The sequence below is a fragment of the Malaclemys terrapin genome, chromosome 25 (assembly GCF_027887155.1).
Source record: "Malaclemys terrapin pileata isolate rMalTer1 chromosome 25, rMalTer1.hap1, whole genome shotgun sequence".
In the NCBI taxonomy this organism is placed as follows: Eukaryota; Metazoa; Chordata; order Testudines; family Emydidae; genus Malaclemys; species Malaclemys terrapin.
The window spans coordinates 14,512,054-14,538,352 of record NC_071529.1 but is presented as its reverse complement, the minus strand read 5'-3'; the positions used below and the strand labels follow the sequence as shown (position 1 = coordinate 14,538,352).

The window sequence follows — 26,299 nt, the reverse complement described above, 5'->3', positions numbered from 1 at the left end:
AACAAACAGAATAAAAATATAAAAAGCTATATTTAGCCCAGTTATAAAAGGGTGTAACTGTATTACAGCCAATTGTTATAAAATAGCTGAATTCGATCCATCTTCTAATATGAAGCAACAGCATGCTGCACTTGTTTGTGCCTGTCCCACTGTCCTGAACATTTCAGTTCAGCTTTAGGTAGTCTACATGCTAAGGATGATGCTGAGAATTGCAGACCACTGAGTGATGGTTCAGGAGCAAGTAAATGTAAGTACTGGTTAAAATATTTTAATTGTATGCAGCAGGATTTAGAACTACTGGCCAAATCTGGCAGGCCTTATTGAAGACTTATTTAGGCAAATCTCGGATGCATTTCAATAAGAGTTATTTCGGAGTAAGTTCTGGCCTTAAAAGAACTGACTCTGTATTAATTCAAGTTTATCCTGCTCTTGTTTTCTTGGGTCCCATGGACCTAAATACAAAACAAACTCTTCTGTGAATTGCCATCAATTGTCCTTTTTCAAACTACCGGTAATAAATGTTTCCAAAATATAATATAAAATGAAAAGACCATATATAAAATAAGTTGTTTGAAGTGTTGTTGTAACCTTGTTGGTCTCGGGATATTAGAGAGTCAAGGTGGGTGAGGAAGTATGTTTTACTTCTGAAGAAGAGCTCTGTGTAGCTTGAAAGCTTGATTCTTTCACCAACTGAAGTTGGTCCAGTAAAGATATTTCCTCACCCACCTTGTCTCATATATAAAATAACATATTTACAAACATTTTAACTGTAAAGAATTCAAATGAATAGAAAACTTCCTTATCCAGGACAAATATAGTGCCTTTCCACACTATTCCCCGCATTTTGAAATAGCAACGTAGAGAGAGTATCAGAGGGGTAGCTGTGTTATATCAGTGTGGAGATAACTAACCTAGTTATCTCCACACTGATATATACCTGCCTCTGGAGATTTCCATTACTTGCATCTGAAGAAGTGAGGTTCTTACCCACGAAAGCTTATGCTCCCAGTACTTCTGTTAGTCTCAAAGGTGCCACAGGACCCTCTGTTGCTTTTAACGTAGAGAGAATCATTTCAGTTCTACATTTTTCACCAGTAGGTGGTGCTCTCAATACTTTTTAATGTAAACCAAACTCCCTTGAAGACAGTTGTTTCAGTTTTAGTTTGTAAAGATGTTTTTGTCTGTTTATGTTGAGACAAACATTGGACATGTAAGATTATTACAATTAATATAATACTAATGTGGATACAGGGACCCCAAGTGATACAATGGGTAAGACAGAATTTTTGATGAACCAGTTTTCAAATCCCCAAGTCAGAAGACAGTTTGAGTTGCTCTCTCAAGATAGCACCTAGAAAGGAAAGACAACCCCATCATTCTGATTGAGAGTAGCAGCTCTGAATATGAGCAATCACATGCAGATACATAGACTTGCACTCGCTAAGAGAAAGAAATGCTGGACTGTTTCTAGAAAGAATGGTCCCATCTCTTGTCATCCTCTGGGAACCTGTGAATGTTCAGGTCGTCATAAAAAATCATGGGTGACCAGATTTTGAACACTAAAAACTGGACATCACTCTTGGAAGTAAGGATGCTTTTTTAGGGAAACTTGTTCTAGGTATAGTACTTGGGAGCATTTTACAGCTGATGAGAAAATAATGTGCGGGGGGCACTGACTGGGAAGTAGGTTGCTTCATGGGGGATGCTCATTTCTCTCTATTCCCCGAAGTGAATTTCTTCTATCTTCTCTATTTGCCTCTTCTGCTCTTAACTTAATGCTGATTAGGTGCACAGGTGTGCCAATTCCTCCCTCTCTACCAGTCTTTTCAATTCAACCACGTTATTTTAAAATGGTGAATGTAATGCATATGAATTTGAAGTGACTGGCAGAGAGTTGAGAGGCAGTGTTTGTTCACTTAGTATACATTCAGTTGGGTCAATAGTTAGTATTAACATGGGAATGGTGAAGGAATATCATAGGAGGAGAGAGGACGGAAAAGGGTAGAAGAAAGCCACAAGCGGAGGAGGCAGTAAGTGAAAAGTGCCCCAAACCAGACTCCTCTGTGTCTGTTCCTGGGACCTAGTGCCAAAATACACATAGTTCATTCCAAATTGCAGAGCCGGTCTCTTAATCAAGAACTGGCTCAATATAAAAGCAACACAAAGCATATATTATGAGGGCTTCATTCCACCATGATGAACATACTCTACTCAGGACAATATGTACAGTACAAATGTGCACATTTCTTCTTCAACTGCTTTGTCATACCTGGCATGCTACAGCAATTTCACTAATAAAGGGTTTTCCAGACATCTGTTGAAGAGTTTTGTTTTGATTAATGTCCACATCTGCTTTACTGTCTGACAAGGAGAATTCTATTATCTACATTATTTAATATTTCCTGCATAATGGTAACCCTTACCCCGCCTATCTTTTCTGCAGGCTATCAGAATTCATTGGGTGGCTTTTTATCCTCTCCTATTTATCCTCAGCTCTTTAGTCCCAGTACCAGTAACCTCATGATCCAAATGTCCAGATGAATTTTTCTATATAGGGTCCATATCAAAGCAAACAAGCAGCTAATACACCTCATAGAAAAAGCTCAGTTTTCAAATCTATGTTCCTTTCTTTAATAAATAATCTAAATCTTGCATTTGGATACTTGAATTAATGCATAAAAATAATGTAGGTATTAAGTGCTTATTTGAGCATCCAAATGCAGGATTTGGCCATTCTATTAAGATGCTCATGTTACCTGTGTTATTAATATATTTATTAATAATCTGACATATACATAGTATCCATTTGATTGACAACCAAGAACATCAAGTTGGAGTGGAGGGAAACAATCCCATATTTGAGACCTTTCTTCCAGATGATGTCATGGTATCCTCTCGCACTGAGGATTCCTCTCTGTGGGAGGGGACCCTCATTAGCAGGAAGAACCAAATAACAGTAACAGAAATATATTAGAAATATTATTAGAAATATACATAGTTGGGTTTGTGATGACCAGAAGAACTGCATGGTGAATTGCCTACCTGGTGCAAAAGTTGCGGATCTCTCAAGACATCTAGACAGACTGATATGTAATGCTAGAAAGGAGCTGGTGGTCATGGTACATGTAGATAACAATGACATAGGGAAAGGTAGGAGAGAGGTCCTTGAGGCCAAATTTAGGTTGCTAGGTCAGAGATTAAAGTTTAGGACCTCCATGCTACCATTCTCTGAAATGCTTCCAGTTCCACACGCAGAGCCACTTAGACAAGCAGAACTGCAGGTCTCAATGCATGGATGAGATGATGGTGTTTGGTGGAGGGATTTATGTTTATTTAGGAAATCACATCTCACCAATCTATTAAAATTCTCTGAGGATGCCAACAAGCATGTGGACAAAAGAGTGCCAGTTGATATAATGTACTTGGACTTTCAGAAAGCCTTTGACAAGGTCTCACACCACGACTCTTAAGAAAAGTATTGGGTCAGACCAATGGTCCAGCTAGACCAGTATCCTGTCTTCTAACAGTGGCCAGTGCCAGACACTTCAGAAGGCATGAACAGAATAGGCCAATTATCAAGTGATCTATCCCCTGTGGTCCAGTTCCAGCTTCTGGCAGTCAGCGATTTAGGGAAACCCGGAGCATGGGGTTGCGTCCCTGACCATCTTGGCTAATAGTCATTGATGGACTAATCCTGCAAGAATTTATCTAATTCTTTTTTTAACCTTGTTATGTTTTTGGTCTTCACAATAACCCTTGGCAACAAGTTCTGCAGTTTGACTGTGCATGTGAAGAAGTACTTCCATATGTCTGTTTTAAACCTGTTGCCTATTAATTTCATTGGGTAATCCTTGGTTCTTCTGTTATGTGATGCGGTAAATAACAATTCCCTATTCGCTTTTTCCACACCGTTCATGATTTTGTAGACCTCTATCAGATCCCCCCCTTTAGTTGTCTCTTTTCTAATCTGAACAATCCCAATCTTTTTAATCTCTTCGCATATGAAAACTGTTCTTTACCCCAATCATTTTTGTTGCCCTTCTCTGTACCTTTTCCAATTGTAATATATCTTTTTTTGAAATGGGGAGGCCAGAGCTGCATGTGGTGTTCAAGGTGTGGGCATAACATGGATTTATATAGTGGCATTATAATATTTTCTGTCTTATTATCTATCCCTTTCCTCACGGTTTGTAAAATTCTGTTAGCTTTCTTGACTGACCAGATGTTTTCAGAAAACTATCCATTATGACTCCAAGATCTCATTCTTAAGTAATAACAGCAAATTTAGACCCCAACATTTGGTATGTATAGTTGGGATTATTTTTTCCAATGTGCATTACTTTGCACTTATCAACATTAAATTTCATCTGCCATTTTGTTGCCCAGTCACCCAGTTTTGTATGATCCATTTGTAACTCTTTGAAGTCAGTTTTGGAATTACCTATCATGACTAATTTAATAGTGTCTGAAAACATTGTCACCTCACTGTTCACTCCCTTTTTCAGATCATTTATGAATATGTTGAACAGCACAGGTCTCAGTACAGACCCTTGGGAAACCCCGCCTATTTGCCTCTTTCTATTGTGAAAACTGATGATTTATTCCTACTCTTTGTTTCCAATCTTTGAACCAGTTACTAATCCATGAAAGGACCTTCTCTCTTATCCCATGTCTGCTTACTTTGCTTAAGAGTTTTTGGTGTGACCTTGTCAAAAACTTTCTGAAAGACCAAATACAACTGTATCAACTGGTGCACCCTTGTCCACATGCTTGTCGACACCCTCAAAGAATTCTAATAGATTGGTAAGGCATGATTTCCCTTTACAAATGCTGTGTTGACTCTTTCCCAACATATCGTATTCATCAATATGTCTGCTAAATCTGTTCTTTATTATAGTTTCATTCAGTTTACCTGGTACTGAAATTTGGCTTACCAGCCTCAAATTGCCCGGATTGCCTCTGGTGCCTTTTTTAAAAATTGGCATTACTTTGCTATCCTCCATTGATTGTGTACAGAGGCTGATTTAAACGACTGCATACCACAGTTTCACTTTGTGTTTCCTATGTAGCATCATTCCATACCTTTCTTTCTTTATGGTCCTCTACTCACATATTTGTCTTTTTCCCCATCAAATGTTGTTAATTTTTTGTGTGTTTGTCATTTTTTCTTTGCTCTGCCTTCATGAGATCAGCGTGATCTTTCTCTCCATGTCACTCTCTCTATTGCCTCTGAACTGTTGGATTAAGACTCTGCATGTAATGTTGATTTTCCGTGGGAGGGTTGGATTAGATCATTCAACATTTTTAATCAATCATCATTTCACTTGTTGATAGAACAAAGTGAGGGAGCTGAGCTATTTGAACCACAGACTGAATACACTATTTAACAGCTAATATTTGGTGAGAAGAATTACCAGAGTACCTAGTACAGCCAGCCTTTTCCATCGACTCTCTTGCTTCTGTATTATTACATTTGTTTAGCCTAACTTGTAATAAGCACCAGGTCCATGGAGAATGAGGAGTACATTTTCAAAGAGCCTTGTGATGGGGTGTACTCCCCACACTGGCCCTGCAAGAGCTGCATTAGGCCAAGTGGGTCCAATAAACCAGTTAGGATACAAGCAGGAGAGATTTAGGCTGGATGAAGCTAATTAGAAGGTGAGGGAATAGCCAGAACTTTTATAAAGCTAGGAGGCTGGAAATAGTGTGGGGAAGTAGCAGCGAGGAAACCTGCAGTTCCTCTCCCTGTGGTAAGGAAGAAGCACAGTAGGAAGACATCCAGAGGTGAGAGCAGTAAGGTGGTGTAGATGCAGACCTTAACTGGTCACTACAGGGCCCTGAACTGGAATCTAAAGTACAAGGTGGGCCTGGGTTCCCCTACCAATCACTGCAGAGTGGTATTGCTAAGGGCTGTGGATATGAAGACTGATGGAGTCACTGTGAGAGTGACATAATCAGGACAGCAGATGTGAGGAACGCCTGATGCCGCTTATGGAAAGAGACTTTGAAAGACTCCCCCTGGAAGTGGAAACCACGTAGCAACCTGGCCGAAAGGCCGAGCCATGACGAGGCAGCAGCAGCTCCTGGAGCAAGAAAGGGACTGCAGACTGGGAGAGAGAGACAGAGGGCAACCGCAGGAAGGAGTGTCAGCCTCGCAGAGCTAATCCCCAGAACCGCCACAGGGCAGTGCCATCCAGTGCTGAGTACAGCACCCCATCACAATGTCTTAGCTTAACACCCAAGGGATAAAGAATAATAGGGAGGTGTTTGGGAGGGTCAGAAATGGTAGGAAAATATCACAGAGGGCTCAGAAATCAGAACAAAAGTCAAAGATATGCAAAGAGTTAATTTCTTGCTTTCTTGAAATCAAGTAGGGCCTCTGCACTCTCTTATAAGCACCTTTATCTTTCTTTGTATTAACCTCTGACTTTAAGGCTAGGAGCACATTATGTGTCTTCTACTGCACTCTACTGAAATAAAGAACAAAAAAGCAACCATAAATAAATATATCTGGACAGATTAAACCAGCTCATCCTGTCTTTTCTCAGAGGTGAATGGGAAGTCTATGTGAGGGAGATACCAAGTAAGATATGTGTCCAAAGCCCATGGGATCCCAGCTAGGCTATCATAACTCCAAAGGAGCTATTTGCGTTTACAACACATGGCTTAGGCACATATGAGTTCTTCCACCATTTATGTAATCATTGACAATCCATATGATTATTTAATAGATGGTGGTAGCGGAGGAGTTTTCAGACTTTTGAATGTCTATCAGCTTATTTTAATGAGATTTAGCAGCTGAAAATAAAGAGGACCAGAACTATGTGATTAACCAGTTGCTGTTTGGGACCCTCTGGAGAAGAGGAAGCTGACAAAAGTACAAGCAGAGCAGTGAAGCTCTGTAAGTAAAATTATGTACAGAGACATGGAGAGAAAGAGGAAAGAAACATACTTAGGCAAGAAAGGAGTCTCATAAGGGAAAATCTTTAAGTGATTCTAGCCTTTCAACAAGAACACATGAATTATTTACAAGCCTATTAAGGATCTAATGAGAAGTGAGGCTTGTTTTCCTTTAGGCTAGATTAGAAATTGCCAAGCAAGATACATTTAGGTAAACTGAAATGAAATTTGAATCCTCCTGAGCAAGTCTAAACAGTAAAGACATGATAGATTAATGGAGATAAATTGATGATTACATCCAAAATAATGATGTAATGATAGTTTCTTAAGGATAAATGTGTGAAGTACAAAGTTGAGAATGAAGTAGAAGAGAGGCAGTTCTAGGTGCTGATAGGGAGGGATGTAATTAAGTGAAGAGTGCCCACCATGACAAGTAGGAGTATTGTATTTAAATCCTGTCTCTCACTCATAGTTCTACAGTGAGGTGATTATTAACATAGAGATAATAAAGGGGAAGGCTTTAGGAAGTAATTTGAAGGTAGATCTCAACTATATATATTTTTATGGCCACGCAACATTATTCTCTCTAGTATCAATACACCTGTGAAAAGACTGAAAAGCTAGTTGGTAAACCACTGAGTTATATAATAGACACTCTTCTTAGAACAGATGCATAAATACAGATGAGCACATGCTTTGGTATGTCAGAGGAATGTGATGCATATTAATAGTTTCTTTCCATTAAGGCAAAACTTGAACAGCTTGTTGTTGAAAAGAACTCACCATACGATCATTCAGAAACCCATTGGCCAAGGTTTCAAAAGTAAATTGTGATTTGGGGCAAGTCAAATTTTGAGTGCTCAACTTGTGACACCTCCGAGGGGCTTGACATTCAGAAAGTGTTGAGCATCCACAGTCTGAAAATCAGACCCCTTAAAATAGGGCACTCAAAAACGGAGGCACTCAAACCCACGAGTCTCTTCTGAAAATCTTGGCCAGTGCTGTTGTTGTTTTGGTTTCATCAACAATGAGTTTGTCTGCAGTTTTAAGGAAAAAAATAAACTTCTGTGGTAGCTTTGATGTATGGGATAATGCCAGAGTAAAAGCAAAAAGAACACGGGAATCTGTTAAAACACAGCTCAGTGCCAATTATTTTTGTAGGTATTAATATTCAAAAGAAGCTGCCCAAAGAGGAGCTGGCCTCATGCATTCAGAGGCCTTGGCTACACTTGCGAGTGTAGTCGCACCACCAGCGCTGCGAGAGCTCTCTCGCCGCGCTGCAAGTACTCCACCTCTCCGAGGGGAATAGCTTGCAGTGCTGCGAGCGAGCGTGCAGGGCTGCAGGCGCTGATTACACTGGCGCTTTCCAGCGCTGCACTCGCTGCGCTCAGGGGGGGTGTTTTTTCACCCCCCTGAGCGCAGCAAGTGCAGCACTGTGAATTGCCAGTGTAGCCAAGGCCAGAAGGGACCACTCTGATCATCTAATCTGACCTCCTGTGTAATGCAGGCAACAGAATTCCCCCCGCCCCCCCCCCCCCCCACATACACATAAAGCAGTGTACAAACAATACAAACTACATTCTCAAATTACCCACTTGAGATAAGCAAGTATTATTATATAGATGCAGAAGCTGATACACAAAGAAGGAATGTGATTTGCCCAATATCAGGCAGTAAGCCAGTGGCAGAGCTTAAAATAGAAGACAAGAGTTTCTGTCTTCCCATGTTCTGTTGAGTCTACCAGAGCATGATGCCTCAGTATTCATAAATGTTGAAATAAAAGCAGCAGAAATTGCCAGTGTATTGTTCACACCCCATTCTGTAGACAAGAGAAAGATTATGTTTCAGCTAAAATAAATCATACAGCAGAGCAGCCACCATATGGCCCCAGGTCTGGAGTAGCACTGGGTAGCTTTTAAAAAGATGGATTTCTCTGCTGCCTGGCTTACAATTTAATATATTATCTAAAATGGACCAACAAATGGGTCAGTTATGTGTCCTGGTTGAAGTTTAATAGTTGACTGTTTTATATATTTCTCAGTGCAAGACATCAAAACTAATGTGTAGTAAACAGGAATATTTAGGGTAATTTGGGAACAAATGCACCTGATATATGATTTTTTTTTTAAATACTTGTGATAATTGTAAAAATTGTCTTTGAAATGTTTGGATATATTGAAAGAGCATAATTTATCAGAAAGCATTCAGCCTTCTTGAATCTTTGGGTGTTTGTGGGAACGGAATGCTTCGTGCTAAGAGGGATGGTGAGTAGAAGGAAACAGAAAGATGAAGAAAACTGGGAAATTTGTCATGGTTCAAGTTGACACGCAGCAACAGCTAGAACAACAGAAAGTGTGTTAAGGGACTAACACCCCCAAATAAACGATTATTTTTGAAGGAAAAGCAAACATCCCAAAATGTTTTAACTAAGTTCATTACTGGCTCCAAAACCAATTCCACATAGAACTTAATAAATATCACTCCAAATCACACAAATAATTAGTGACATACATCCAAAACAAACCATATGCTTCCAAAATGTTACAAGGGAAATTTATTTTTTAATCCTACAATATTTATGAAGCCATTTCTACTGAAACTGCAGCTAGTATATATTCTATAACCATGTTACTGCTGCTTAACATAAAAATTCGGTAAGAAAATGTACTTCCAGTGCTGACCAATGTACCAATTTGTAAAATAAGTAAAATCTTCTGCCCCCGGAACATTTGCCCATTTCTAGAACTGGATCCAAACTAAAGCAAACCTCTTTGAATGACAAATGATCGGTCACCTTCCCTTCAGTGCCACTGCCAAACCCCACTATTTTGTATTTTCACGCTGCCTTTGCAATTCTGGGTTCAGCTCATGCTGAAATTATGGGAAAACTGTTATTGCACTATTTTTAGCCTATCCAGACTTGGGAAATAACTGGAATGTCTTGAGAGCCCATTCTGACAAGATTTCCAGGCAAATTTTTGAGTAGGTTCAGAGAAGCATTTGACTTTTTGGGTGTCTCTTATACAAACTCAAACTCCAAACTTTTTACATTTTCCCATCACTACCTGCTATACTAGGTTCCGATTTAAGTGGAAATTAGGCCTTTCTCCATTGGTCCCGCGCAGAATGAAAGAACAAGTGGAATGTAGCACCAAAGCAGTTAGTAACACGGGGCCAGATCTCCAGATGATGTTAACCGGCCTAGCTTCATTCATTTATATTACTTGAGGCTCTACCCCTTTTTTGTTCCTTGAAGCATTCATAACAGCTTCATAGGAAGTGGTGTTTAACATGCAGTTAAAATTCTAAAGCTTGTTATAAAAATACTGACATTTATATATATATTAAAAAGGTCTGTTTATTAAAAAGACACGTGGGAAACCCAACCCTGTTCGGACCTTTAGTACTCTGTGTAATTCAAGAAGCTCTTCCCACTGTAGACAGGAAAACACAACATATTTACTGTGAGATTAGACTGAGCCAGAGCTGATCCTGCTCCACACCTACTGCTGCTAGCCACACCTTACTGTTATAATAATAAGAAGGGGGAAAAAGAAGAAAAATAATTGAACATGGTATGCAGTTGTTGTTCCAAATAACAACAGTGTGTGCAGACTCATAAATGGCTCAGAATTGACCAAGAGGAAATACATATTTAATGATGACACAATCCTGTTGCTACAGTCATTCACGTAAGGGAACTCCCACAGGGAAAGGCATAAAAAAGCTTAGGGAAGGTTGAGAAACTGCTCAGTCAGTGCTAGTAAGTCAAACGTTGTGTTAGATCCCTAATAGATGTGATCATGAACTCCAGCCAAGGCCGTTTCCAGTTTTCTTCTGGATCCCACAGGGGTAGTGCAGGGTGTGATTTGGCTCTGCTAGGAAGCTCCTACAGACCTTCAAGTGCACATGGAGGGGCCATTGGCACATCTGTCTCCATTTCCTCCACCAGGCCCCTCTGGCTGGCCTCTGGAGTGGGGGTATCTTGGGGAGCCTTTGGCAAGAGCCATGGAGATAGCATCTTTCTGGGCGGGAATGAGAAACAGACCATGCAAAACCTGAATGACCGTTTGGCTGCTTATCTGGAGAAGGTACGTTCTCTGGAAGCAGCTAATGCTCAGCTGGAAAGCTGTATCTTGGAGTGGCACAAGAAGAGGTCTCATGAAAAGAAGCATGACTTCAACCAATATGAGCAAAACATCACTGACATGCAAGGACAGGTAAGTCAGAGCTGCATTTGGCTATGCATTCTGCATCCCCCCTCTGTAAAATCTGGGTACTCCTTCAGGCAGACAGCCCTACTTTACAGAAGCATAAATAAAATATTAGAAACGTTAATGAAAGTGATTACCAGAGCTGTGCATAAAAGTCCATTGTGCACTCAAGGAGGCGGGAGGGGGATAGGAAAGGGTGTAAGGAAAGAGAGGTGTCAGAGTCTGTAGATGTCTGTGATATATAGAAATTAAAATATTGTCAAATGTTCTTTTGAAGTTGTGGACTGATCTGCGATTTCTTGCATAACATGTTCTCATTGAATGCCCAGTGTGGTAAATCACACAAAGAAAAATTGTAAAGCAGGAAAAGTGAAGAGACTGCCTTATTTCAAAGGGGAAGAAAGGCAGATTGGACTCCCTAGGACTATTGGAGTGAGGGGAAGAGCTGGCCTATTGTGGAAAATAGGAGAATGGGGGGTTAAAAATTCAGAAAATCTGCAGAAGTCATTCATGAATGCCCCTTAAGAGCACTGACAAAGATACTACAAATCTTCCAAATAATCCAAATCTTGTAGGTTTTATACCGAAAAACCATAAAAGTCTTGTGTGTAGTCTAGAAAGATGAGTCAGTCAGCAGATGCCATATAGAAACCATTACCTACAACTGTTCTTCCTCCTATCTAGCAGTTCCTTGCAGCAGGCTTTGGCTATACCAAAGATACCTATAGCCAAGTAATGAAATCATTCCTGAAATCTCATGCAAAAATGATGTCACTCCAACATTCCCAATATAGCACTTTTGAAGGGGATAGGTTCTGCAATGCCTCAGGAAATAACAGAAACATAAAAGACCTCACAACACATTTGTAATGGAATGAGTAGAAATACACATTCACACAGGCTATTCTTACAGGTACCTTTGTATTTCATTCACTGATTTCTGTGGTGGTGAAGGAGGAACATATAATGATCATATCCAAATAAAAAAGAAAAATGAAATGTCCATTCTAATTATGAAAACAGCACTGACAAATACTCTTTGGCATGTTTTCACTGTAACTAAAAAGTGAATTTATGGTTCCCACCACTATATCATATTAGCGCTCAACAATACATCTTTCAAACTCATGTATCTAAAAATGTAAGAATAATATTAATCTGCATACATAATAAAATCTAATTAACTCAGTAATCATCCTGTGACTAATCAGAACAATTAACTTTACATGACCATATAAGGCAAGAAGCAAAGCTACTCAACAATGCTGTTTTTAGTTTTTAAATGGCACTTTTTGTTGGAATGGGGCTGTTTAGGATTTCTTATGACCTTGAGAACTTTTTTCCAGAGATATCTGGACATTGGGATTAACTGGCACCTTTGTTGACTTATGGTAGGGAGGCCTGGGATTGAATAGACATGGATAAAACTTCCTTCTGACTGCTAAAGATGTTGCCTTCAGGCAGAAGATGAGGGACACTGGCCCCAGGCAATGCATAAGGAAAGCTAGTTCTACTGCTGCCGTGGCCTGCTCTGAGGATAAAAACAGGTCATCAGTCTCCAGACCTGACAGTTCAGCAGTGAATTCATTTTAAAAGAAAAAAAAATCTCTAAACCAGAGATAAATACTTGGTCTCCAGCTAAACAGATTTTCTCACATCTTGTATGAGAACCCAGAGAAGTTCTGATTCAGGGGGAAAATCCAGACCTACAGAATTCACCCATGCCAGAACCTTTCTTAAGAAAGAAAGAGATTCAGAAAGATGAAAAGACGAAATCATAGGATTGATCAGGATAAAGCTCTAAGTGTACCACCAATATAACTCTTGTATCTACCATTCACAGGTGAGGTGGGTTATCCAGTAGTTACTAGCATCAAGCCTCTTAGACCAAGTATGTATTATTTTATTAGTATGTATTATGTTACATACCATTCATCGAGGAGGTGGGATATCAGATGGCTATTTACAGTGGGTACCTCGGACACCTTTAATCCAGAATTTTCATTTATTTTGGAAGGAACTCCAGCGAACCTCATAATCGCCACCATTGTGAATGACAATGAAATAAATCTTTATTAATCATAATGAATTAATCATGTATTAGTCAAAGTGCCCATATTTTCTGATTGAATGTGGAATATGTCCCAAAAGAGCTTGTATGAATATCCATCATCCATCCACACAGCAGTAAAATGGTTATGGTATTAGACTACAGCTTGCAAATATTTACTGCCTGACCATGCCTCACAGTTGAGGACTTTACTGCTATTTTAGCTCTTCAAAGTCAAGATCCCTCCTTACAATAAAACCTGGCATTTGCAGTTTCCGAAGCTAACAGCTCCCACCTCAGTGCATATGGTACAAATGATACAGGCCTTTCAGCATATTATCTAGTGCTTTGTTAAATCTACCTTTACAGCCTCAAACAATAGGGTTTAGTGTTGGCATTAGGGATGGAAAGTTGTTAAATTATAGCGGTTTTGTGGCCACTGTAAAACAAATTGAAAGGCTCATTCTAGCTCTAAGCAGATAAATGTCCACATTCCAAAATCAGCAGCAACCAGCATTCGAATTGGCATTCTTCAGCAGTCCACAGTGCAGTGACAGTAAATCCCACTTAGTATATTTCAGATTAAGTCCTTCACTTCTTTGCCTTTTAGATGCCATGGACAGAGTCTCTTTTACTCTTAGGCCCTTACAATGTCATTATTTTTATTGTTGATTTGCTATATTATAAAATGGTTACAGAACTCAAGACACTAATGCAGCTTTCAGATTGGCTCTCAATTATGCTCTTCCACAGTATATTCTATAATGCTCTGGAAATGGGGTCAATTATTATCTTTATTTCTTTTCCCTGCCAGCAATAACAAACCCCAGGCTGCCAAACATTTAGGATATTATTGTACTTCTCAGCTGGCCTTCATTATGTCTTAGGGCAAAACCTGAAATGTGCTGTAATTGGCCAGGAATGTACTGTGTATTCTGTATTATTGATTGATTAATGCATTCCAAGGACACCTTGATTTTTCCATTCAAAAGTCAACTTGGAGCACTTCAAGATATTTTTGTCATGTTTTATTTTTCCTGGTTTCTTGCTGACTAGGTGCAGAAAGTTTTATTTGAAAAACCATTGGATAAAGATATTTCTGATTTTTGGACTATTTTCACCTTTTATTGCCATCTAAGTGTTTAGAGAAGGCTGAAGTGAGAAATTTCCGTGTGATTACCTCTTTTCTCCTCATCCCCCTTAATTAGTAAAAGACTTGATATGTCACAGTTCTTAGTTCATGCTAATTACATATTAAATTAATGGTTTGAAGAGAACTGGATTGCTTTTAAGGATTTGGAATGGAATACTGAGCCTTTCACATTCACATTCAAACCTACCCCAGGTTGGTGGAGACTGAAAGCCATTACCTTTTGATGGCTTGCCCAGTATCTTCTGTAAAATGAGCTAGTGCTCTTACTTACTTCTGTTCCTTTAGAGCAGGCTTCCACATCACAAAAGCCACCATTGGAATTGTCACTAACTAATTTCACATTGCTGGTAGTTTTAACATGGGCAAGAGATGACATTTAGTGAGACTTAGGTTCCTAAACACCTATGTAACTTTTGAGAGTGGGGCTTAGGTTCCTAAGGAGTTACATACATCTAAATACCTTTGAGGATCTGTGCCCAAGTCACTAAGGTGCATTTGAAAATTTTACTCTAAATCCATTCACACTTCAAACAATAGGAATGGCAGAATAGCGAAAGACATCCACTATATGGCATATCTGTGGGAACTTAACTCTCTATCTGTGGTTTACAGATTGAGGATGGCAAGATCACCAATGCCAGTATTTTTCTGCATATTGATAATGCTAAAATAGCATCTGAAGATTTGAGTCTCAAGTAAGTTCTTTCTTGGCTTCTTCATATTTGTAAGAAGGGTGAAAGGAAATAAATCCAGGCTTTGTCCATGATAATATAATAAAACTTGTTTCTGGTGAAGTTCTTTGGTGACATCTGATCAATAAAATGAATGTAAAGCAAAAATAATAGGGAGAAGAATGAGAACTTAATGTTAAAATTACAAATGATTGCTGAACAATCACAAGCGACTCTGTTTATGAATCGTAGATCAGGGCCTGAAGAACAAATTTTACTGCAGGTGTTTAATTCTTATCACAAAAAGTATGTATAGAAGGTAAGGCTGAATATAAATTAACTCTGGTCTGCACCTCATCCTCTCCCCCAATTCAACCAAATTATTCTGTCTCCTGTGGTCTTCAGTTCATTCTTCCTGACCCCTAGCATGCCCCTCTCCCTCACTACCTTTTGCTGGTCTCCACAGTGGGGTTGCCACAGTAACTGAATCAGTTCCTGATGAACCACTAGTGTGCCATCTCAGTGGGCAATACATAGTATTAAGAGACTTTTTTCAGGAAAGTCTAAGAAACCTGAATGGTTTAATTTGAATTGCAAACTTCCAGGCAAGTGTATGCCCATGAGGGGAATTTACATGATTGTAGGCTAGTTTCTGATGGACCCTGAACAGACTCCTCCATTCAGCAAAAGAAGCTAGCACTGTAAGGCAATATTTTTTTTAATGACTTTTTTCTTTTAAGACTCAAAACCCCAAGTCACTATCCCATACATTCTTTATGCTTCCTTTCACTTCATTACTAGTTACCAAGATATTTCATAGAACAGAACCACTAAAAATTGGAACTCTGAAGCTTCTTAAATGGAAGGGAATGTTGTTCTGTATAGGATTTCTGTGTGATTATCGCATTCTGAAGAGAGTCTGGTGAATTAGTTGGAGGAAACATTAGTTGACCCCACAAAAATTAGCGAGGAAGAGATTTTGGTTTCTCTTATATTTGAGATTGGGGAGCAATCAGAGAATCAAAGCCGTTTCAGAACTGAAAGTAACTGCAGTACCAGTTTCAAGCGTTGTTTTTGTCTGGGTTTTTTTTGCCCAGGAGGTGTCAACTTCCTAAATGCGGCTAACTTGAAGAGTTTTAAAGGATATTACTAACTAGTTTTTAAGCAATTTTTACACACAGTGATTTCACCTGGCTTGTATGGCAATCACTCTGGGGCAAACTGCAGGAGACATTAAATTCTAGATGCTGTTTTAAAATCCCTAATAGCAATTTTTTTTTAGTTTTGAAAGCCCTATTTCTAGAGCTGTGCTAGTCATAAACAAGAAAATTAAGAAAATGCTATCTTGTTAATTTCCCTTTATCATATATGGGAGTGGTATGGTGACATTTCATTTTAAAGGATTTCTAAGAAATAGCGAAGAATATGTTTTTAAAAGAGCCTACTTTCTTGTGATTTGCCCAAGCATTTGCTTTTCTTTGATGCTATTCATAGAGAACTCATGCATTCACCTGTTCTCAGCATCCATGTTTTGCCTCCTTTTTCCTGGTAAAGATATGAGGCGGAGCAGTCTCTCAGGCAGGGAATGCAAATCAGTGTTGAGAACCTGCGTAAGGAACTTGACAACCTGACCATTGTCACGACAGATCTGGAAATGGAGATTGAAGGCATCCAGGAAGAGCAGATCCTCAGGAAGAAAGATCATGAGAAGGTAGGAAAAATCTAGACCCTAAAATCCCAACTAATACAGTTTTGCTAATGAATGGAGCAGTTTGTGTAATATCTACATCCTATAAATGAGGCAGATAATTCAAGGCCCACTTGTGCTCCCACTGAAGTCAATGAGAGTCTTTCCATTGACTTCAATGAGAGTTTGGTCCAACCCACAGTTTGCATTATACATGATCTAGTGGATTAGGATTGGACCTCTTTAATTCTAATCCCAGATATGACAATAACTCACTGTATGTCCTTGGAAAGTTCATTTTGCCCATTTGCCTCTCATTTACCCCACCTGTAAAACAAAGATAATAAAACGTGCCTATCTTACAGGAATAGTGTGAGAAATAATTAGATAATATTTGTGCAGTGATTGCAGATGAAAACCACTGAGATAATTATTATCATTAGCTGATACAGCACCATTCATGTTTATGATCAGCAAAGCAGATACTAGCAATGTGGTGAAATTATTCAGATTATATATTGTGTTTCCTAAGGTATGAAATGATTGGTACTGGTGTGTTCGCCCCCAAATTTACCCTCATACTCTGGATATGTCAGTTCTGAGGTTTGCTTTGAGATTTTGGTTTTATCTGAACCCAAAGTTCAGAATGAAAGTTTGAAAGAGACTTGGGCAAGAATGAATACAGACAGATCAAAATTGAAGAAAATGTTTGCACAAATCCCTCCAAAGTAAAAACGAATTACTTTTCCAAAGCTCTAAACATAGCTAAATAGACAGTACTTAGTGTACTTAAGCCTTGACAATTAAACCTTACTACTCTGAATTCTCACTTTGTTGTTGTGCGGTATATGTTGCTACCTCCACACAGCACTGTGTCACTGCTTGACAACATGACATTTTCATGCTGACTGCTGTATTGTTGTCCTTAGCTGTTATCCATTGTAGTACCTAGGTACCAAGTATCCTGCTCAGTGATCATCATCTTTTAAAAAGTGGAACAGAAATCCAAAGGGAAGATGGTAAAAGATCAGACTTCCACTGGCTGACTCACTTGTGTACCCAGAAATATTAATAAGCTATATTATAGCAATTTTTGGAAGCAGGACAACCAAGAAAGACGTTACTATGTCCAGTTAATCTGCATTTCAAATGCTGTAGTATCATATCTTGGAGTGTTGCTTTTTCTGGGGGCGCTTTTGGAAATGGTATTTAAAACATGAGATTATGCTACATTGAAGAGAATTTTACCAAACCTGTTTGACTTGTGCTATAATTATGTTGTTTACACAGTAATTATATGTTTTAATTTGACTGCTCCTCTAGTAATTACACTGAACTTTTATAATCTTCTCCTGTAAACTTGGCTATAGTTTCATAAATACTATGTATGCTCTGAAAGGTGAAATTACAATGAGAGTTGAATGAATCTGGATGGTTTCAAGTTTCATTCAGATAAACATCCAAATGTGGCAATACTTCTTTCAAGTGTCTTGCTTCTAGAAATAGTATGAAAACAAGTTTTTTTGCGTTTTTTGTTGAGTTCTCTGACCCAGTCCTACATGCACTGAAGTCATCAAGAGCAGAAGCAGGCTGCTGGTTTTGGCCACGTCAGATACACCATGACATTACCTACCCACAATATTTAATCAAACTTTACTGAACCTCCCAAAAAAGTTTTGAGCACTGGTTTGAGTCACATTTTAGATAAAGATATATACTGGCTCTTATTGTGGCCAGACTAATTTGCAGACCCATAAGAACAATTGAATTTATCTGGAAAATCATTCATCTCAAGTGGAGAACAAACTATTTTATCACCCAAGAGGTGGTCTTTCCAGTTTAAAGTCATGTCATGGAGTCATGTTAGTGGATGACCTGGGGGAAGTTGCACTGCTCTTGTCCATGCTGTACCTGTTTTGTGGATATAGAGGACTTCAGTCTCCAGGATTGTCAGTAGAACATCTTTCACCAACAGAATATTAATTTTAAAAAGAGCAGTCAATAGGGCTTGCAGATTGTCTGCACCAGTCTCTGGTGAACAGAAGCCCAGCAACCGAGTGGGGATAGCCACAGCTCAAAAGTATTGGTACAAAGATATCAGAATGAACAGCTTGTCTATGGAGGCATACTTCCAGCCCTAGGTTCTTTGTTATGTTTCAGAGTAACAGCCGTGTTAGTCTGTATCCGCAAAAAGAAGAACAGGAGTACTTGTGGCACCTTAGAGACTAACAAATTTATTAGAGCATAAGCTTTCGTGGACTACAGCCCACTTCTTCGGATGCATATAGAATGGAACTGTTATGTATGTCTACAAAGCAAGAAAGTGGGGGAGGGGGTTGTAGGTTGGAATGAGACAGCCCTTATAAGAGTTTAATCTTTTGACTGGTATGGGTGTGAGACTAGTGAGGTAAAACTGATTGGATCTGGCATCTACATTGTAAAGAAACCCCACAGAATTCTTATTACATAGAGGGTTCCACACCTGCCCTGATGGCTTGTAGTATATTTTGCAGATTAAATATATATTGTGCTGTAGACAAACAAAAATCACGTACATTTTTTAGGAAGTGAACTCTTCCATTATGGAATTTTGCAATAGGAATAAAATCAACTTCCTTTCCAGCAGTCGGAATTCCCTAATGGTTTGGGAGCTTCCATGATTGTCTTTGTTGCAGCTGATTCTGCGCAGTAATTTACTCACATTGTCATATGATAAAATAGTGTTCCAAAAGGTTGGGTCTGGAATCTGAAATAAACAGTCAGATGAGTAAATGCTGAAACCCAGATATGTGTGTGTTCCCTTATTATAAATGAAGAGTCAGTGCAGGCAGTGCACTTTCCTGGCTGAACAGAGAAGTGATATGAAAATACAAGCTTTTACTAAGAAGTTAAGAGACCACAAAGCATAGGTAGGTGAGAGTCTTTCTGCAGGAAGTGTAAAGTAATAATCTTTTTTTTTAAATAATTTAAATAGATTGCTCTTTTTAAATTAAATAAAAGTGTGTTTTAAGTTTATCCAGGTCAAACTACTGTGAGATAAGCAGTTGTTAACTGTGTGTATAACAATTAATTCACTATAATGAGACTAGTCTTTTAGTGCTACTTACTGAAAATAGGAACGAAGGGGACAAGGTGAGAATGGGCAGTTCTTTGTCATTATTTTCATAAATGTGTCTACTTATTTTCTCTTCTCTGCTAATATGAATAGGATATGGGGGAGCATCATTCATCACAGGATTTCAAGGTCAATGTGCAAGTGAATGCAGTGCCGAAAGAAGATTTGGCCAAGATTTTAGCAGGGATAAGAAAGGATTATGAAGCCATTATTGAAAAGAACCACCAAGGCCTAGAGGTCTGGTACAAACAGCAGGTAACAAAGGAGTACATCAAATTCCCTTCTGCTGATTTCACAGAGCCCTATTTGCATAAAAGATTGACCAGTATCAGTCAACTTTTCAATTACTTTTGCTCCACAGACTGCAACTGTGTCCCCAGCGACAAATATCAGTCCAGAAGAAATACAGAGCAATGAAAGTGAAATCAAGAACCTGAGGCGGACTTTTCAGGCCTTGGAGATTGAGTTGCAGGCACAATTTAGCAAGGTACCTTCTGGGGAAATCAATGGCAGGTCACTTTTTATCCATTAAGTTCTCCAGGAACACATACCTTCATCCAAATTCTGCCCTCATTCACACCCATGAACTACATTGACTTCCGTGGAGTTATATATAAATGAAAGCAGAATTTGACCCTTTTTGTCTATATTTAAACTCATGGACATGAGGAGTTTGCCTAGTGGTCCAAATGTCAGGTTTGCAAAATCATAATATGATATGTGAAATCCTACTACCAAGAGTCACACACACTAGGAAGAATATTGGCTGAAAATCTTAAGAATTCCTCAGATTTCCCAGAGATTAAAGCTCCTGTGTCCATGACATGGAGATCTTAGAGTAACACTGTATAATAAGAGGAAAACTGACAAAATGCTCGAAGAAATGTCTCATTTACAAAATATAAAAGTGTATTTTGCAACTCCAGAGAGAGGAAATCCGTAACTTCCAAAGTCAGTAATCTAAGGTTAGAAAAATTCTGATATGCCATTGTATAGTAACATGTATATTTGCCTCCCTTTTTTAAACTAATCAAAAAGTATCCTTTGTGATTTGCTAACACCCCAGATATAATCTTTAAATTTAGAAAAAGTTAATTACATCATAAAATGCACATTTGGTGTCAACCTATTGTTTCCTTTTCATTTTAGACCATTGTAAAAACAAAGAGAGTCATAGAGGAATTATCATAATTGAGCTGCAAATATAACCTTAACATTTCACCTTTCTAAAAAAAAATTCTGGATATGTCAATATTATGTTAATAACTTTTGCAGAGGTTATTAAGAAAAAATAAATGTGACCTTAGAAGATCATATTAAAAAGTTATATTGAGAAAGAGAAAATATTTCTAAAATTTAACTTGAGATTTATTTATATTTACTTAGTCCTTGTGGATACCAATTTCAGATTGATTGTGATAGTTAATGTCTGAGAAGAGCCTGATTGATCACAGTATGAATGCAGTTTTATGCCAGTGTAATTCTGTTTAAAACAGGAACTATATTGTTGTAAAAGTGAAGAACCACAGTGGTGAATCAGGCCAGAAAAGTGCTAAGTATTATTACTACATTACTGCTGTTGATAAATAGAATAATCAATTGTTTGACCACACTTTGATTTATTATGAAATATACTCTAGAGACCAAATAACCAATGTCAGTTGGGTTTATTAATATGTACAGGAAAAAGGTTCTATGATACCCGGCTCCAAAGAGCCATCCTATGTAGCGATGTTACATTCATCTTACATAGATGGTGTGCTCTCCACTTTACACTTTTCAGCTGGTATCATTTATATGATGATTTTACAAGTTACACATCTCTTTACAGATCACTAAAATCCAATCCATCAGTTTGTCTCAGTTCTCTAACTTCTTGTTCTGTCCCTTCCTTATCGTTCTTTTTTTTTTTTTTTTTTTTTTTTTTTGGCTACTAGCATTCCAGGTACTGGTCCATGAAGGTACTTCCCTAGCATGTACTAAGACACAGAACAAATATACCTTGATTTTGCAAGTTTCCTTTCTGTTTGTGCCAACGGCCTACCTAATCAAATGCCAAGAGTTATGGTATACTTAGACTATGGTAACAGGATTATTGTATAGGCCACTTTAGGGTGTCTCACTATTACAATATTTGTGCTTAATTTTATTGTTGTTTAATAGATAGATAGATAGATAGATAGATAGATAGATAGATAGATAGATAGATATGCTAGCCAGCATATATTAGTCAACAATGCAAAAATTCATTTTTGTACCTTTTTGTGAGGATTGTGCATAATTATGGAGATTGTCAGAGTACAAGTCAGATGGGATCAAAAGGCCGTTCCAAGATTTCCTTAAAGACTGACTAGGTTACCCATTGAGCATGGAGAACAGGGATGGGATGATTTAGACTCCATTCCTGCAATTATGCACATACAACACTTTATTCATGTGAGTAATCCTACTGATTTCAATGGGATTACTTACATGAGTAAACATGCATGTAACTTAAATGTTTGAAGGACTAGAGCCTTATATTTGGAAGCTCTTCCGGTTAGGGACCATGCCTTCTGGTATTTTTGTACAGTATTTACTGTAGCCATCTCATAAATAATGATACTAGTATTTTCTGCTCTTTCAGAAATATGCCCTCAAAGGTACTTTGGCCGAGACCCAGGCTCACTATACATTTCAGCTCCAGAATATACAACAAGCCATCTCTAACTGCGAGGAAGAGCTGAGTCAACTCCGCCAAGACATCAAGTGCCAGAACAATCAGTATAAGATCCTCCTTGGGATCAAAACCCGCCTGGAAAAGGAGATTTCCACTTATCGTCAGCTCCTGGAGGGAACTGCTGATGGGTAAGACAAAGCTAGCCTAATTTGGGTAAAGGAGAGGGGAGTCCTTATGTTTATGTAACTTATTTATTTATGTTTAATCAGTATTTGTGGGCACCATGAAGATGGTAGTAAACATTGGTATTTTTATGTGTATGGACCATAATAAAATCCATGAGACACTTACTGCACAGTGAAACTTGCATTGATATTATTTTGATTAACTACATTTATTTAACAAATATCTGAATGTATTGCTCTTGTGTCTAGTAATTGGGATACTTGAATTATTATAATATTTTGTATTTGTATAGTAACTTTCATCCAAGGCTCTCAGAGAACTTTAGAAATATATATAAAAAAATTCACAATACCCATGTAAGTAAAGTACATTTAATTAACTCTATTTTATAGGTAAGGAAACCAAGACACAGACAAGAGAAATGCATTACACAAAGCTAGAATTCACCCTGTACTAACTGAAGCATCTCAAAGTCTTGTAATGGAATGTGCTATGTACTTGTGTAACACCTAGGCTAGATTCTTCGGGGCTGTGATAATTTAGTTAATTTGTTTATGTTTATATATATTTATAAATTTAACTAAAATTTATCTAAAACAAAATTGTTACTATGTTCTTACACTGTGTATGATTCAGTTGGACTCAGGAAAAGATGGATATTTCACTAAAACGCTTAGTTATTTTTTTATTTCCAGCCCAATTTGCTGTCTAAAAAGAAGAATGGAGATATGTTTGGATAGGCTTTGGATAATCATCCAAATTCACAATTGCCTCCATACTGCATCTCTGAAATTTTGCCCCTCACTAATGAATTATCTAGTCTATCCACTCTTTGACTCTATGAATCTCTGCATTCGGAAACCTCTTAGCTCATAGTTCTTTGTTCTGTCAATTAAAATCCACAACTTGCTTCAAACACATGAGACCTGGGAATTAACAAACCAGATGGAGGAAGATTATTAGTAATTAGTAGTAATTTACAGCTCTGCTGCTGAAACTCCCAGAGAGCACTCTCCTCCCAAATATTGAACTCCTTATCAGAAACCACAGTGGGCCCAACACTAACCATTTATAGGACATGATGAAAGATACACTTTTCCTCAAAAGCAACAACAATAAAAAACAAAGGAGGGCATTCAAAGTAGAAACGGCTGGACCCAAGAGTAATGAAGAGCAAAATCCCTCATGGTAAAAAATACATGTGGTCAGTTTTTGTTTTTGCCTTTTAGATATTGGCATGATGGTCACATTAGAAATACCATTGATGGATATATTGAACTGAGAATATTCATTTATTTTACCTTCATTTTATTATCTTTACAGAATAACAAAAAACTTTGAATCAAGCACTAAAGGTAAAAACTCCTTATTTTGTTCTCTATAGTAAATACTAATCACATTCGCGTTGGGTGAATTTTATTCCTGTGTGGAGGGTCTATGGAAAGCTTATGCACAACTTAAGTCCCACTTAAGCCACATTTTGATATGGTTTAACTGGTGCATATATGTCTTATGCAGGGGTGAATTTCACTCAGTTTGTCTACACTGCAATAGAAGGTGTGATGACAGCTCAGGTAGGCATACCTGTACTATCTTGAATCTAACTAGCCCAGCTAAAACTAATAGTGAAGCTAGATGTGGGCTAGGAATATGAATACATACCCAAGTGGATTGGGTGCACTTGTAAGAGCTCGCAATGAAACCAGTCCTGCTGCAGAGTCCCTGATATTTTTCGCTGTCCTAGCTAGATTAAAGATAGCATGGGTATGTCCACCTGAGCTGCAATCACACCTTTTTGTTGCAGCATAGACACATCCTCAGTGTATGCGGCTGTGTCCACCAGCTTGTAGCCATTTCTTGGTACAGACTTCCCCAGTTACTGAAATACATCATCCACAGCTAAGACTCTAGCTCAGGCCCTCATGGTCCATCACAGGAACAGCAGCTCCACAAGGCAAGCTAAAAAGTAGCATCCCCTTTGGCTGAGCCAGTACGTTTGGGCTGTTTGTGCCAGCTCCAAGTCAGTGCTGTCTCACATATCTAGAGACAACATTTTGTCTTTTTCACATATTTCTTTTAGACACATTAAGACACTTTGACTAGAGACGTGGGCAAGTATATTTATGTGATAACCTAAAGGTGAACCATCTGGATGTGTCTATCATCACTCCATTCTGCGTATGGAAAAAATCTGCCTTTGTGAATTGGTGCCCAACACTTAATATGCAAGCACCGAGTGGTTGTTTTGCATAAAAGGGGCATACTAATTTTTGCAAGAGCAAATAGCTGTGCCCACAAAGTGACAGTGAAAAACTGGAAGCTACAGTTGACAATTTAGCCCTAGCAGGGTCAGAACCCAGCATTAGAGACTGGAAATCAGTTTGTACCCTGCTTCAATACCAATTTAAACATACAGCATAAGAATGTTGCCATGTCAAGCCAAAGGTGAAACATACAGAGCTTTTGACTAGCAGCTCAAACAGAAACATTTCACCATTCACATGATGTACCATAAACCTATTTATGAACTATACTACCCCAGAAAATCTCTTCATGGCTACGTCAGGTCAGGGCCAACGAACATATAGCATTACATTTTCAGCTGATATAAATCAGAATAGCTCCAATTACTTCAAGAGAACTATGACAATTTACCATATCTGTGGATCTAGCCCATAAACTATGTACAAAAGCAAACTTTCCCCTGCTTGGTTTCTTTTCAATACTCCTCGTGCCTAATAAATCTCTTATTTACTTCCCTTCAGAACATGCTGGAATGACCAGTCAAAAGCTCAAAACAGTCACGCAGGACAGTGTGAATGGGCAAGTGGTGTCCTCCACCATAAATGAAATCGACCAGCAGATGTGAAGCAAGGCACATTCTAGGCCCTGGCTCTACCAATGGCCTAATATGTGGCCTTGGGGTAAATCTTTCATGCTCTGTGCTTCAGTTTCTCTCTGTGGAAAATCAGCATAATAATACTTACCTTCTTTTTGTAAAGCACTTTGAGATCCACAGATGAAAAGTGTTATATAAGAGCTAGATGGTATTATCTTTTTTTAAAGAAAAATTCTTTTCCCATCAAGACATGGAAGAAAAGCTAGGTAATGAAAATGACTCGGGAATGTTGGTACTGAATGTGGTATGCATTTCTCACCAGGACCGTGAGTATGCTAACCTCCTTCTATAATTGACATATTGTTTTCCAAACTGACTGTAACTGAATGTGTATTTAATAATTTTCCACCTTCGCTGTCAGTCTCAATTACCTTTTATCTTTTACAATAAACCTCATTGTCTGTAATAAACGTTATTCAAATACTTTCGCTGGTAGTTATTTTTTTACATTAAAAAACTAGAGGGCGGCAGATCCAAGAGGCCTGAAAACCTTGTGTGTCTTGGGCAAGTGTGAAGCTGGATGGTAACATCATCATCAGTCATCATAATAATCAAAGAAAAGGTTGACACTGTGCACAAAATCCTACACTTGCCAAGTATATAAACAAGGTACATTAGGCATTTCCTGTGTACAACTTTTTAAATGTCAGGTTTTAAATATATTACTTTTAGCATTATTTTAAAGTATATTTTAATGAAATGCCCATTCTGGAAATGTGTGTTTTCTCTTGAAGACCAACTGTAGAGAACTCTGCCTGTAAAACC

At 38.3% G+C, this 26,299-nt stretch overlaps 1 protein-coding gene across 2 annotated transcripts; it reads left to right on the top strand.

The window, feature by feature from the left end:
* The first annotated feature begins 147 nt into the window (after positions 1-147).
* On the top strand, positions 148-25,957 carry KRT23 (keratin 23). 2 transcript variants are annotated; one of them, XM_054014420.1, is made up of 8 exons: positions 148-247; positions 14,930-15,012; positions 16,543-16,699; positions 19,884-20,045; positions 20,152-20,277; positions 22,417-22,637; positions 23,959-23,990; positions 25,401-25,957. In XM_054014420.1, exons 1-8 carry the CDS (start codon positions 227-229, stop codon positions 25,502-25,504), a joined length of 906 nt encoding a protein of 301 aa, XP_053870395.1. In that variant the 5' UTR covers positions 148-226; the 3' UTR covers positions 25,505-25,957. The 2 variants fall into 2 exon arrangements, with proteins under 2 accessions (XP_053870395.1, XP_053870394.1); XM_054014419.1 differs by lacking the exon at positions 148-247 and adding an exon at positions 10,622-11,120.
* Positions 25,958-26,299: the final 342 nt, after the last annotated feature.